This window comes from Engystomops pustulosus, chromosome 11 (genome assembly GCF_040894005.1).
Source record: "Engystomops pustulosus chromosome 11, aEngPut4.maternal, whole genome shotgun sequence".
NCBI lineage: Eukaryota > Metazoa > Chordata > Amphibia > Anura > Leptodactylidae > Engystomops > Engystomops pustulosus.
In genome coordinates, this window is record NC_092421.1 from 85,609,010 (window position 1) to 85,620,765 (window position 11,756).

Below are 11,756 nucleotides of genomic sequence, written 5' to 3' on the forward strand. Positions count from 1 at the left end.
AGATAGATAGGAGATAGATAGGAGATAGATAGAAGACAGATACATACAGTTAGATAAATATATAAAAATAGGAGATCGATAGTTAAATGGATGAAAACAGATTGTTATCTTTAAATAGATAAACCATAAATAAAACGATATGTGAGTAAATATAGATAGAAATGGATAAACTGTTAGATATGAACTAAATTGATAGATAGATAGATAGATAGATAATAGATAGATAGATAGGAGATAGATGGATAGATAGGAGATAGATAGATAGATAGATAGATAGATAGATAGATAGATAGGAGATAGATAGATAGATAGATAGATAGATAGATAGATAGATAGAAGATAGATAGATAGATAGATAGATAGGAGATAGATAGATAGATAGATAGATAGGAGATAGATAGATATGAGATAAATAGGAGATAGATAGATAGATAGATAGATAGATAGATAGATAGATAGATAGGAGATAGATAGATAGATAGGTGGATAGATAGGAGATAGATAGATAGGAGATAGATAGATAGGTGGATAGATAGGAGATAGATAGATAGGAGATAGATAGGTGGATAGATAGGAGATAGATAGATAGATAGATAGATAGATAGATAGGAGATAGATAGATAGATAGATAGATAGATAGATAGATAGATAGATAGGAGATAGATAGATAGATAGATAGATAGGAGATAGATAGAAGATAGATAGATAGGAGATAGATAGATAGGAGATAGATAGATAGATAGATAGATAGATAGGAGATAGATAGAAGATAGATAGATAGATAGATAGATAGATAGATAGATAGATAGGAGATAGATAGATAGGAGATAGATAGATAGATAGATAGATAGATAGGAGATAGATAGAAGATAGATAGATAGATAGATAGATAGATAGATAGATAGATAGATAGATAGATAGAAGATAATATCTATATAGCTATTAGATATTATTAGATACTATTAGATATTATTAGATACTATTAGATATTATTAGATACTATTAGATATGACCTAGAGAAATAGAAATGACATTATGTGGATATGATGGGAGATATATAGATGATAGATATGAGATTTGTGGATAGTAAAAAGATAGTTCTGTAAATAGAAAGTAACAAGTTTGTGTTTAGTATGAATGTTACTATTTCTGTACTCCTGGTAGTAAGTGCAGAGTATAGGTGTGGCTCGGGTGTTGTACACACCTGTATATATGACTTATAGATATATAGGTAGATGTGTCCAGCAGAGGGGCTCAGGTATATGTGGATGACATGTAGTGTATGAGATCCCACCAGCAGCTGTCTCCAGGCTTCTCCAGACACTTTGGGGTCTTTCTGTCCCCTCCCCCTCTGTCCCAGGGTAAATTGCTAGACATGTAGCAATAATGACCTGGCATTGAGGCTGGCAGCCTCCTGCTGCACATCACTGCCTCCCTAATCAGCCTCCTCCACCCCCTGCTCTCCTCTCCCTCCATTCACACACTGGCCACATTCTCCATCCCTGGGCCCAGCACAGGCTTAATAATAACCTTGCTTTGGGAATCAATGGGGTATATAGAGGAACGTCAATCTGGCCTGAGTGGAGGGTTTTGTCCCCTGCACACACCTATTGTCCATGAATCCAATAAAAAGCCATTCTCCTTCCCAACTTCCAGCAGCTCAGAGGCTTCCATTCACTGCAGCCTGCCCCTACAATGGCACCTCCCTGGGCCTTGTCCTCCATTCACACAGGCTGGCACACTAACAATCAGCCTGAGTGTGGCAGCTCTGCCCTCTCCTCACTACATGACAAGAGGGGACACAAAACCCCCCAACCCTGGAGAGCAGAGGAGCAGCCCAGGACTCCAGTGCACTGCAGGAGAGAGGCTATCCTCAACACCCAACCACACACATACATCAGCCCTTATATATACTGTGTATACATAATGTCCTGACATGGTATATAGCATAGACTGACGAGAGAATGCAAATATCAACAATATGTATCCTAGGTATATACCTAGGGCAACACAGTGATAGATAGATAGATAGATAGATAGATAGATAGATAGATGATTGATTGATTGATTAATTGATAGATAGATAGATAGATAGATAGATAATAGATAGGAGATAGATAGATAGATAGATAGATAGATAGATAGATAGATAGATAGATAGATAGATAGATAGATAATAGATAGGAGATAGATAGATAGGAGCTAGATAGATAGATAGATAGATAGATAGATAGATAGATAGGTAGATAGATAGATAGATAGGTACATAGATAGATAGATAGATAGATAGATAGGAGATAGATAGATAGATAGATAGATAGGAGATAGATAGATAGATAGATAGATAGATAGGAGATAGATAGATAGATAGATAGATAGATAGATAGATAGATAGATAGATAGATCTATATATAGGAAACAAATATTAGAAAAAAAAATAGCTCAAAAGATAAATATTTAGATTGAAGAATGATAGACTGATTAGATGATGATACATATGGAAAACAAGGAGCACTGTACGAAAATAAACAGGGAGGGTGTTATCCTTTGGCCACTAGAAGTAAAAAAAATCCTGATAATGCAACACTTCAAAAGAAGTGAGAAAATCTTGATTTAGTTACTCATGCAGCAGTTTCGGCTCTGTACACACCGGTCCTTGGCACTGCTTGAGAAAGGTTCAGTGTGTACAGAACCGAAACTTCCTGCACGGGTGAATAAATCAAGAATTTTTTATTTTATTTTGGAGTATTGTCTGATTTCTGTCTATAGATAGATAGATAGAGATATCACACATGATGGTGATGTGTAGAGTATTTGGGGTATGGGAGACCCCTCCTCAGCCCCTGCACACAGTCACATACACACGGGGGGATATTGCACCTCGGTTTATTCAGGTTCTAGTGCAGGAGTAGAAGGTGCTCTGTACAAGTAATAAAATATTCTTTTTACATTTAGTGTTTGTTCCTTTCTATGATACAGACAATGATAACAGAGGAGAATACTGTACACTTACACGGCTCTGCACCCATCACCCTTCAGCTGTGGTGTAACTACAACCCAAGCATGTGCATGCTGAGAGTTGTAGTCTCCCTACAACTGTAGAGACAGAGGTAGCAGATTCCTGTTGCATAATGTAATTCACAGAAACATATACTGATAAATAAGGATTTCCAGCCACACACAGGTAACACACGGATCACGAATATATATATATACAGAAATGTAGCAGAGCTGATTGTGTCATTCTACATAAGACTGAGTTTAAAATGTCAAAGTCAACTCTGCTACATCTATGTATTTATATGGAGATTGGATATCTATATACATCTGTGGGGGGAGTGATCTGAAACCTGTGACTAAACATTTTATGAAACTACAACTCCCAACATAGTCAAGATGTAGTGTCAGAACATGAGTCTTGTCAATGATTGCAGACCACTGTAACTGTAATGTCAGTGTCACATACGGGGGGCGCAGAACTGTCAGTGTCACATATGGGGGGCGCAGAACTTTCGTTGCCCCTAAAGGGGTGTACAAATTTGTCAGTGTCACATATGAGGGGTGCAGACCTGTCAGTGTCACACATTGGGGTACAGACCTGTTAGTGTTACATATGGGGCCACAGACCTTTCAGTGCCACATTTTGGGGTGCAGACCTGTCAGTGTCACATATTGGGGTGCAGACCTGTCAGTGTCACATATGGGGGTGCAGACCTGTCAATGTCACATATTGGGGTACAGACCTGTCAGTGTCACAAATTGAGGTGCTTATCAGTCATTGTCACATATGGGTGGCACAGACCTGTCAGTGTCACATATTGGGGTGCAGACCTGTCAGTGTCACATATGGGTGGTACAGACCTGTCAGTGTCACATATTGGGGTGCAGAGCTGTCAGTCTCACATATGGAGGTACAGACCTGTCAGTCTCACATATTGGGTGGCAGACCTGTCAGTGTCACATATGGGTGGTACAGACCTGTCAGTGTCACATATTGGGGTGCAGACCTGTCAGTGTCACATATTGGGGTGCAGACCTGTCAGTGTCACATATGGGTGGTACAGACCTGTCAGTGTCACATATTGGGGTTCAGACCTGTCAGTGTCACATATAGGTGGTACAGACCTGTCAGTCTCACATATTGGGGTGCAGACCTGTCAGTCTCACATATGGAGGTACAGACCTGTCAGTCTCACATATTGGGTTGCAGACCTGTCAGTCTCACATATGGGGGTGCAGAGCTGTCATTGTCACATTTTGGGGTCCTCTTGTGGCATGATATAAATAATGTATATAATGACAGTGACAGGTGGCACCTGGGTTGTGATGGTCACGTGGGGGTCACTTACTTACTATGCCTGTATTATTGCTCTATATACATCATGTGCAGTCTTGGAGCAAGAGATAAAGGGTTAAGGCTTCACCTGGATCCTCGTCTGGTTCATATAAGGCTCTTGTAATATAGTACAGTATAGAGCAGTGGTGGGCAGTATACTCTCCATCCTGAGGATCGCTCTGGTAATAGATATATTTCTATATTTCCTATACATAATAATGTCTGTATCCCCCATCCCTACCAGGCACGGATCCCTTGTAGTGTCCCCTGGCAGGATGGCATGGATGCCCCTGTGTGGTTCTGTGGCTGGGGGCTATTGCCCAGCTGGCTCAGGTTGCCCATGTTTACAAATGGATTGGTCCCTGTATTGTGCTGGATGGAAGGGATCCCCGAGTAGTTGCAGCTGTAGTTGCTGTTGTAGGAAGAGCTGTTGTTGTAGCTGTAGGGGGGGTAACTATTATAAGAGTAGGGGCTGGCAGCTACATTATAAGCACTGTTATAGCTCTGGCTGCCAGCAATGCAGGGCTTGCCATCCCTCACCAGCACTGGCACTGCCACTCTCCTGGGGGGTGGTGGGGGGTGGTGGCTGCCCATCTCCAGGGACTTGTCTTGCCTTTGTCTCTTGCACTTGTATCTCCTGTTTTGGAACCAGATTTTCACCTGGGTGGAGGTGAGTTTCAGGCTGTTGGCCAGGTGTTCTCTCTCTGGGGCTGACAGGTATCTCTGCTGCTTGAATCTCCTCTCCAGCTCAAAGACCTGGGCCTGGGAGAAGAGCACCCGGGGCTTCCTGCGGCTCCTCTGCTTGGGCCTGTCCTGGTCCTCCTGCTTGTCCTCCTCCTGGGGGGACTTCTTCATGAAGCAAAGTTCTGGGGGGAGAAGAGGAGCATCAAAACCCTGACACACTCCATATACCAAGAGAGGATATTTGTGCAAACACTACCTCTATATACTGTGGCCCATTACCTGACCGTGAATATAAATAATTTGTCTTCTCTTTTTCCCAAATTATCTATCTATCTATCTATCTATCTATCTATCTATCTATCTATCTATCTATCATCTATCTATCTATCTATCTATCTATCTATCTATCTATCTATCTATCTATCATCTATCTTATATATATATCTATTATATATCCAAAATGTATTTTTATCCTGTCTCTCTCTTATTTCGATTGATTGATTTATCTATCAATATATCAATCAAAAATATCGATCTATCTATCTACTCAACTCTCTATACGTATACATATAAATTGTAATATTTCTATTTACCGCTACAATGGATTCGTCCCAGACTCAATACTAAATCTTAGCGAAAAACTATCTGGGAAATGGAGAATCTAAAGTTTATGTTGCACACAAAAAGGATTTTTTTTTAACCTGTTGCTATAGCTGAATTATATTTATAATTATTTGTTGTTCTTAAAATATTTTATAACTTAATATAACTGTTCATTTTTTTACATAGTTTTTTTCCTCTTACGTTATTTATTATTTATTCACATCAACATATGCACAATAAATATAAATATATATATAAATATTTACAATATCTCATTATATGTATGGATATATGTCTACAGATCCTGAAGTCATGTATTTAGTAGATTATTTGCTAAGCAACTTTCTATCTACATCTAATATCCTATTATTATTTCTGCTGCACATTGTAATTATTGTTGTCAATTTTAATAATGACTTGACACCTTCTAATATTGTTAGAATTATTATCATTATTAATATTATTATTTAAACTACATTTTGCTCCAGTAATGTATATTTCTATCCATTGCCCCCCAGGACTCCAGGGCTGGGGCTGTTACATTGTATCTAGGCTTCTTCTGGTTTTTAATGAGGCATAATTCATGTTGTGTCTTTACTAATTAGACAACAATCGCGGGAGGTGTAGAGGATCGTACAGACAGGTTATAATAGGCGTTTAGAGGATAATAAATCCTTCCTCTACAAATAACAATTTACTTCATTCAGCTCCTCTTATGCTGCTCCTGTCTGATCGAGCAGCACAGAACAAATAGACAGAAGGATAAGACTGATCCGGAGAGAGGACTACAGGCCTGATAATAACTATAACCCCCATCATCATCCAACTACTGCACTCCTAAATACTAATAGTATATTTATCGGAGCCATAACATGAAGAACAGGACTACTACTATTGCTGCTAAAACTATTGAACATTTCTGCTACTACAGTTATTACCACTACTACTTCTTATCAATCCAACATTACTGTTATTAACAATATTACAATTATTACTGTATTAATACTACAACCATGACTATAATGCTACCAATAATAAAAATATTAACAATATTTACAATTCAATTATTACTATATGAAATTAATGTCACAAATAACATCACTACTTCTACATCTATAACTACTACCTTCACCACTGCTTCTACTATAAATGATATGATACTACATCACAACATTCATTTTTTTTCATGCTATCGCTGCTACACAATTAAATACACAAATTCAGTAAATACTACTAATATATAATATAATATATAAATAATATTACTACTGACCATGATATTATTACCAACATTTACAATACTATGATTTCTACTTAACTAAAACCACGAATATTAATTACTACTACTCCTATAATAGTATATACATAATAGTACTTCAAACCATTATAATATAATCAATATTTCCAATTGTCTTATTACTCCATGATTAATACCAGCAATATTACTACTACCCTCGCTATTAATCTTTACTATTATTCATAATATCACTCAATACTATTTGTAATATTTATAATACTATACTGCCAATAACTTTCATCCTACTACTACCATAATACTGCTACTGACGATAACATTACTAACATGAATAAGATTGAGATTTCTACTGCATTTCCACCACTTAGTTCCCTATTGCAAGTACTAATACTACTTTTGTTAAGTAGTATTACCATAAAGAAAACTATACCTATAAAATAATAACATTACTACTTAATTAATATTATTACTATTACTACTACTAATAGTAACTATTATTAGTAGTTATAATATTATTATTACTACTACCATCCACCAGGATTATTATCATTGTTGTTGTTTCTTATTAATCATTATTTTATATTATTTTCTAATATTACTATAATATGTATACTTTGATTATGTTAATAGACAATTAGGCTCTTAACCAATATAACTAATTCTAAGATTACTTCGGCATAATACCACTATTTATTACTACTACAATATTGGTATTGGTCCTTCTACTACTGACATTACTACTATTAGGTTGAACTTAATGGACTGGTGTCTTTTTGTAACCGTATTTACAATGATATTATTGCAGTATTAACTTTCCTAATATCTTCTATAGTGATTGTTTTTATTATTAGCAATAGTAACAAAACGTCAGTTATATCTACTAATATTTATATTGCTACTACAATTACTATAGATAATACTATTATAAATGTTGCCAGTAATATACTTCTATGAATAATAAGACCGCCATTAATAACATAGTGATAAGAGATGGACTCACTGTGACTCCTTTCTTCTTCGTCCTCATCCTCCTCTTCCTTCTGGTTACATGAGTCCAGGGCTGCCTGCACATAGGCTTCAGGGGAGACCCCCAGCTCCCCATGGCCCTCTGCAGCTCCTATAGAGTTCAGGTAGTTGAGTTTGTCATTGCCCCCTGTGTAGGCAGCCCTGTCCCCCAGCATACATGCAGCCTGGCTGTACTCAGCCTCCAGGTCCTGGGCCAGGTGCCCCCTGCTGTGGGGGGGCTGCTGCTGCCCCTGGGGCTCCCTGTTGAGTATGTCCTTCACAGAGAAAGGTGTGGAGGTGACTGGACTTGGTAACATCATCAGGTGTGGAGTCCAGGTAATGGATAAATCCTGAGCTGGGGATATGGCTGATCCTGGAGACACTTGTGCTGCTGCAGTCCTCACACTACATAGCCTCCATTAGCCTAGCCTCTGCTGCTCTGGGTTTTGTTACAGGCAGGGCTGGGAATAGCTGAGGGATGGGGTCCTGCCTGCTCCACACACCCCACCCCATGTAGTGACATCATCCCAGGAGACTGTCAATCATCCAGGTCTCTAAAGAGAAAGAAAAAACACACAAGAGCTGGAGCTCTGATAGGAGCAAAGAGCCAAAAACCTCCTCCCCCATCCCCTGTGTCCAGGAAGAGGGTGAGGAAGGATCCCAGGAGGAGAAGGCCTGGAGCAGGAACCTAACACTGAGCATGTGGATGATGGGAGTAGATAGAGAAGTCTCTGCACATAACTCACTGTAATGTCTTTTATCATAGGACTCAGGTAACACACGTCACCTATTACTAATACTAATAAATAATCACATGACAAACCCAACACTGCTGCATCCACATCTTCACAAACTACATTGTATCTATATACAGGAAGTAGGTGGACGAACTGTTGTTATTGTTCTATAGAAGTATCAATCTTTCTATCAATTATGTATGGAAATCCAATCGATCTATCTATCTATTTCCTATCTATCTATCTATCTATCTATCTATCTATCTATCTATCTCCTATCTATCTATCTATCTATCTATCTCCTATCTATATCCTATCTCCTATCTATCTATCTATCTATCTATCTATCTATCTATCTATCTATCTATCTCCTATCTATCTATCTATCTATCTCCTATCTATCTATCTATCTATCTATCTCCTATCTATCTATCTATCTATCTCCTATCTATCTATCTATCTATCTATCTCCTATCTATCTATCTATCTATCTATCTCCTATCTATCTATCTATCTATCTATCTATCTATCTATCTCCTATCTATCTATCTATCTATCTATCTATCTATCTATCTATCTCATATCTATGTATGTATCTATCTATCTATCTATCTCCTATCTATCTATCTATCTATCTATCTATCTATCTATCTCATATCTATTTATTTATCTATCTATCTATCTATCTATCTATCTATCTATCTATCTGTCTATCTATCTATCTATCTATCTATCTATCTCTTCTCTGTATGCTATTGCAATAATCATGATGACGTATTTATCTATAACATATTTCTGTCTATCCATATCTATCTTTCTATTTATCTATTTAAAAAACTGATGTAAAAACTAATACTTTTTATTAACTATCCATCTCCCATCGACTTCAATGAAAACATCTGATATTATGCATGCATTTTTTTCATCTATCATCTGTTTTCTCCCAAATATTGTAGCTTTCTACGTATTATCTAGTATCCATTTTCATTTTGTCTACCTCATAACTTTGTCCTATCAATCTCATATTTATGTGTCTGTCTGTCCTTATATGTACAGATATATGTATCTGTCTACCCATCTATTATCTCTATCTAATGACCTATCTATGTACTTATGATCTATACCGTGAACATATTTCAAATCACTTGACATCATATTATATTCCTCCATACAGTATATGATATGATTTTCTTCTACTGTCGCAACCCCCGCAATCTTCTCTTCCAGTGCGACATTGCGAGTATCTGCACCTGCAACTTTCATATTCACACGTATCTAATCTAATGCTAAATAATAATAGTATAATGAAAATTGCAAATAGTTATAACAGTACATAATAAAATAATTACATTACAACACAAATCCCAGCAGTTTCTATATAAGGTATCATCTATGTGTGTATTTAGCTCGTGTCTATTCTACACGCATCTAACAACTGCCAATCTGTATCCATCTATATAGAAATCTATATCACATCTTTCTATCTATAACACATCTAAACAGCATATATATATAAAAAAGAATCTATCATATATGTATTTTGTATCAATCTATTAACTTTCTATCTCATATCTATATATTAATGTATCTATTTCATATCTATCGATCCATCGTCTATATATGTAACTGACTAGCTCTCATAACTATCATCAATATATCTATCCGTATATCCATATCTATTTCCTATCTATCTTAATATCTATCTATGATCTATCTCTCTATTGGTTATCTGTCTATCCATCATTATTTATTTATTTATTTATTTATTTATTTATTTATCTATTTAATCTATTTATCTCATATCTATCTCTCAGAACTATCATCTATATATCCATCCATATATACATATCTATGTACTATCTATCTATCTATCTATCTATCCATCTATCCATCTATCCTATATCTATCTATCTATTATCTATCTATCTATCTATCTATCTATCTATCTATCTATCTCCTATCTATCTATCTATCTCCTATCTATCTATCTATCTATCTATCTATCTATCTCATATCTATTTGTCTATCTATCGCACCCCCGCTTCTGTGTTTTGGTTAAACTCCTAATTGGCTTTTAATTAGCTAATTACTGTAATTACAACCTCTGATATCTATTAATCTGTACTGATGTATATAATGATATTATTATATTACTCCAGCCCCAGGCAGGATACAGACCTGTACATGGATCATCCCTTAGGCCAGGACTGAGACTTTTAACATTTCTAATTCTCATTTTTAATTTATCGTTATATAATTTCAGGAAACATAGATGTGTTAATTGTATCCAGAGGGTGGAAGAAAAATTTGATTTTATATAGAGTATCCAAATGACCATGTATGCACATACATATATGTACTTTCAATGTATCTATAAATTGGAACATTATCGTTACGATATTAATCCCCTTATTTTAATCTGCTACTTTCGTAACAAATTATGACAAATTCACCTCTGCTACATACCTACAGTGTATACAGGTATCAGAGCAGGGTGGCCCATATAACATTTTAGGTGATCAACTAGAATTATTGTTATGATAGTATATTCACCATAGGATCTGTACAATCCTGGCTCCCGTGCTCCACCCCATATTGTTCTATAGATACACAGAGATGTAATCTGATAATTAGGAGCTCCTGTATGGTCTTGCTTCTTGCCCTGTGGCAGCTAGAAGGTTAACTGTTAATAGCTTTTATAATAATTTCCTGCATAATTGTGTCATTAGGGTAAGAGCTGAGATATTAATCATCATTACAGTAGAGAACATAGCCGGGGGAATAAGTGAATGGGAACTATCTATCTATGTATCTATGTATCTATCTATGTATCTATCTATCTATGTATCTATCTATGTATGTATGTATCTATCTATCTATCTATCTATCTATCTATCTATCTGTCTCTTATTTATCTATTTCTCATATCTATCATGTCTCTCATCTCTGTATGATATTGCAATACTCATGATGACTTGTTGCCTATTACCCAGATCCAATTAGGGAAGTAACACTTTCAGCTCTACTACATGCACTACACAGAGAAGCTCAGATAATCTGCTGCCAGTCTAGTTACATAGCAGACATCTCTATGATATCAGTTATATGTGAGTCCCTTCCTCATGTCTATATTTAG

The 11,756-nt window shown here is 36.3% G+C and overlaps 1 protein-coding gene and 1 long non-coding RNA gene across 2 annotated transcripts in view; one reads left to right on the forward strand and one right to left on the reverse strand.

Moving 5' to 3' along the window:
• Window positions 1–3,970: 3,970 nt before the first annotated feature.
• Window positions 3,971–8,432, reverse strand: NKX2-3 (NK2 homeobox 3). The gene is made up of 2 exons (XM_072129532.1): window positions 7,879–8,432; window positions 3,971–5,202 (listed from the first exon to the last, which is right to left on the reverse strand). Exons 1-2 carry the CDS (start codon window positions 8,201–8,203, stop codon window positions 4,574–4,576), a joined length of 954 nt encoding a protein of 317 aa, XP_071985633.1. The 5' UTR covers window positions 8,204–8,432; the 3' UTR covers window positions 3,971–4,573.
• Window positions 8,433–8,538: 106 nt separating this feature from the next.
• LOC140106376 (uncharacterized) overlaps window positions 8,539–11,756 on the forward strand; it is a 15,027-nt gene continuing 11,809 nt past the window's right edge. The window contains exon 1 of the long non-coding RNA XR_011850776.1: window positions 8,539–8,656. This is a non-coding gene — a long non-coding RNA (uncharacterized lncRNA). The remainder of the gene's footprint in view (window positions 8,657–11,756) is intronic.

Coding starts and splice junctions, on each gene's coding strand:
- NKX2-3 (XM_072129532.1), bottom strand. CDS start 8,203: ATGATGTTACCAAGTCCAGTCACCTCCACACCTTTCTCTGTGAAGGAC. Junction 5,203..7,878: donor CGAAGAAGAAAGGAGTCACA/GTGAGTCCATCT, acceptor TTCTCCCCCCAG/AACTTTGCTTCATGAAGAAG.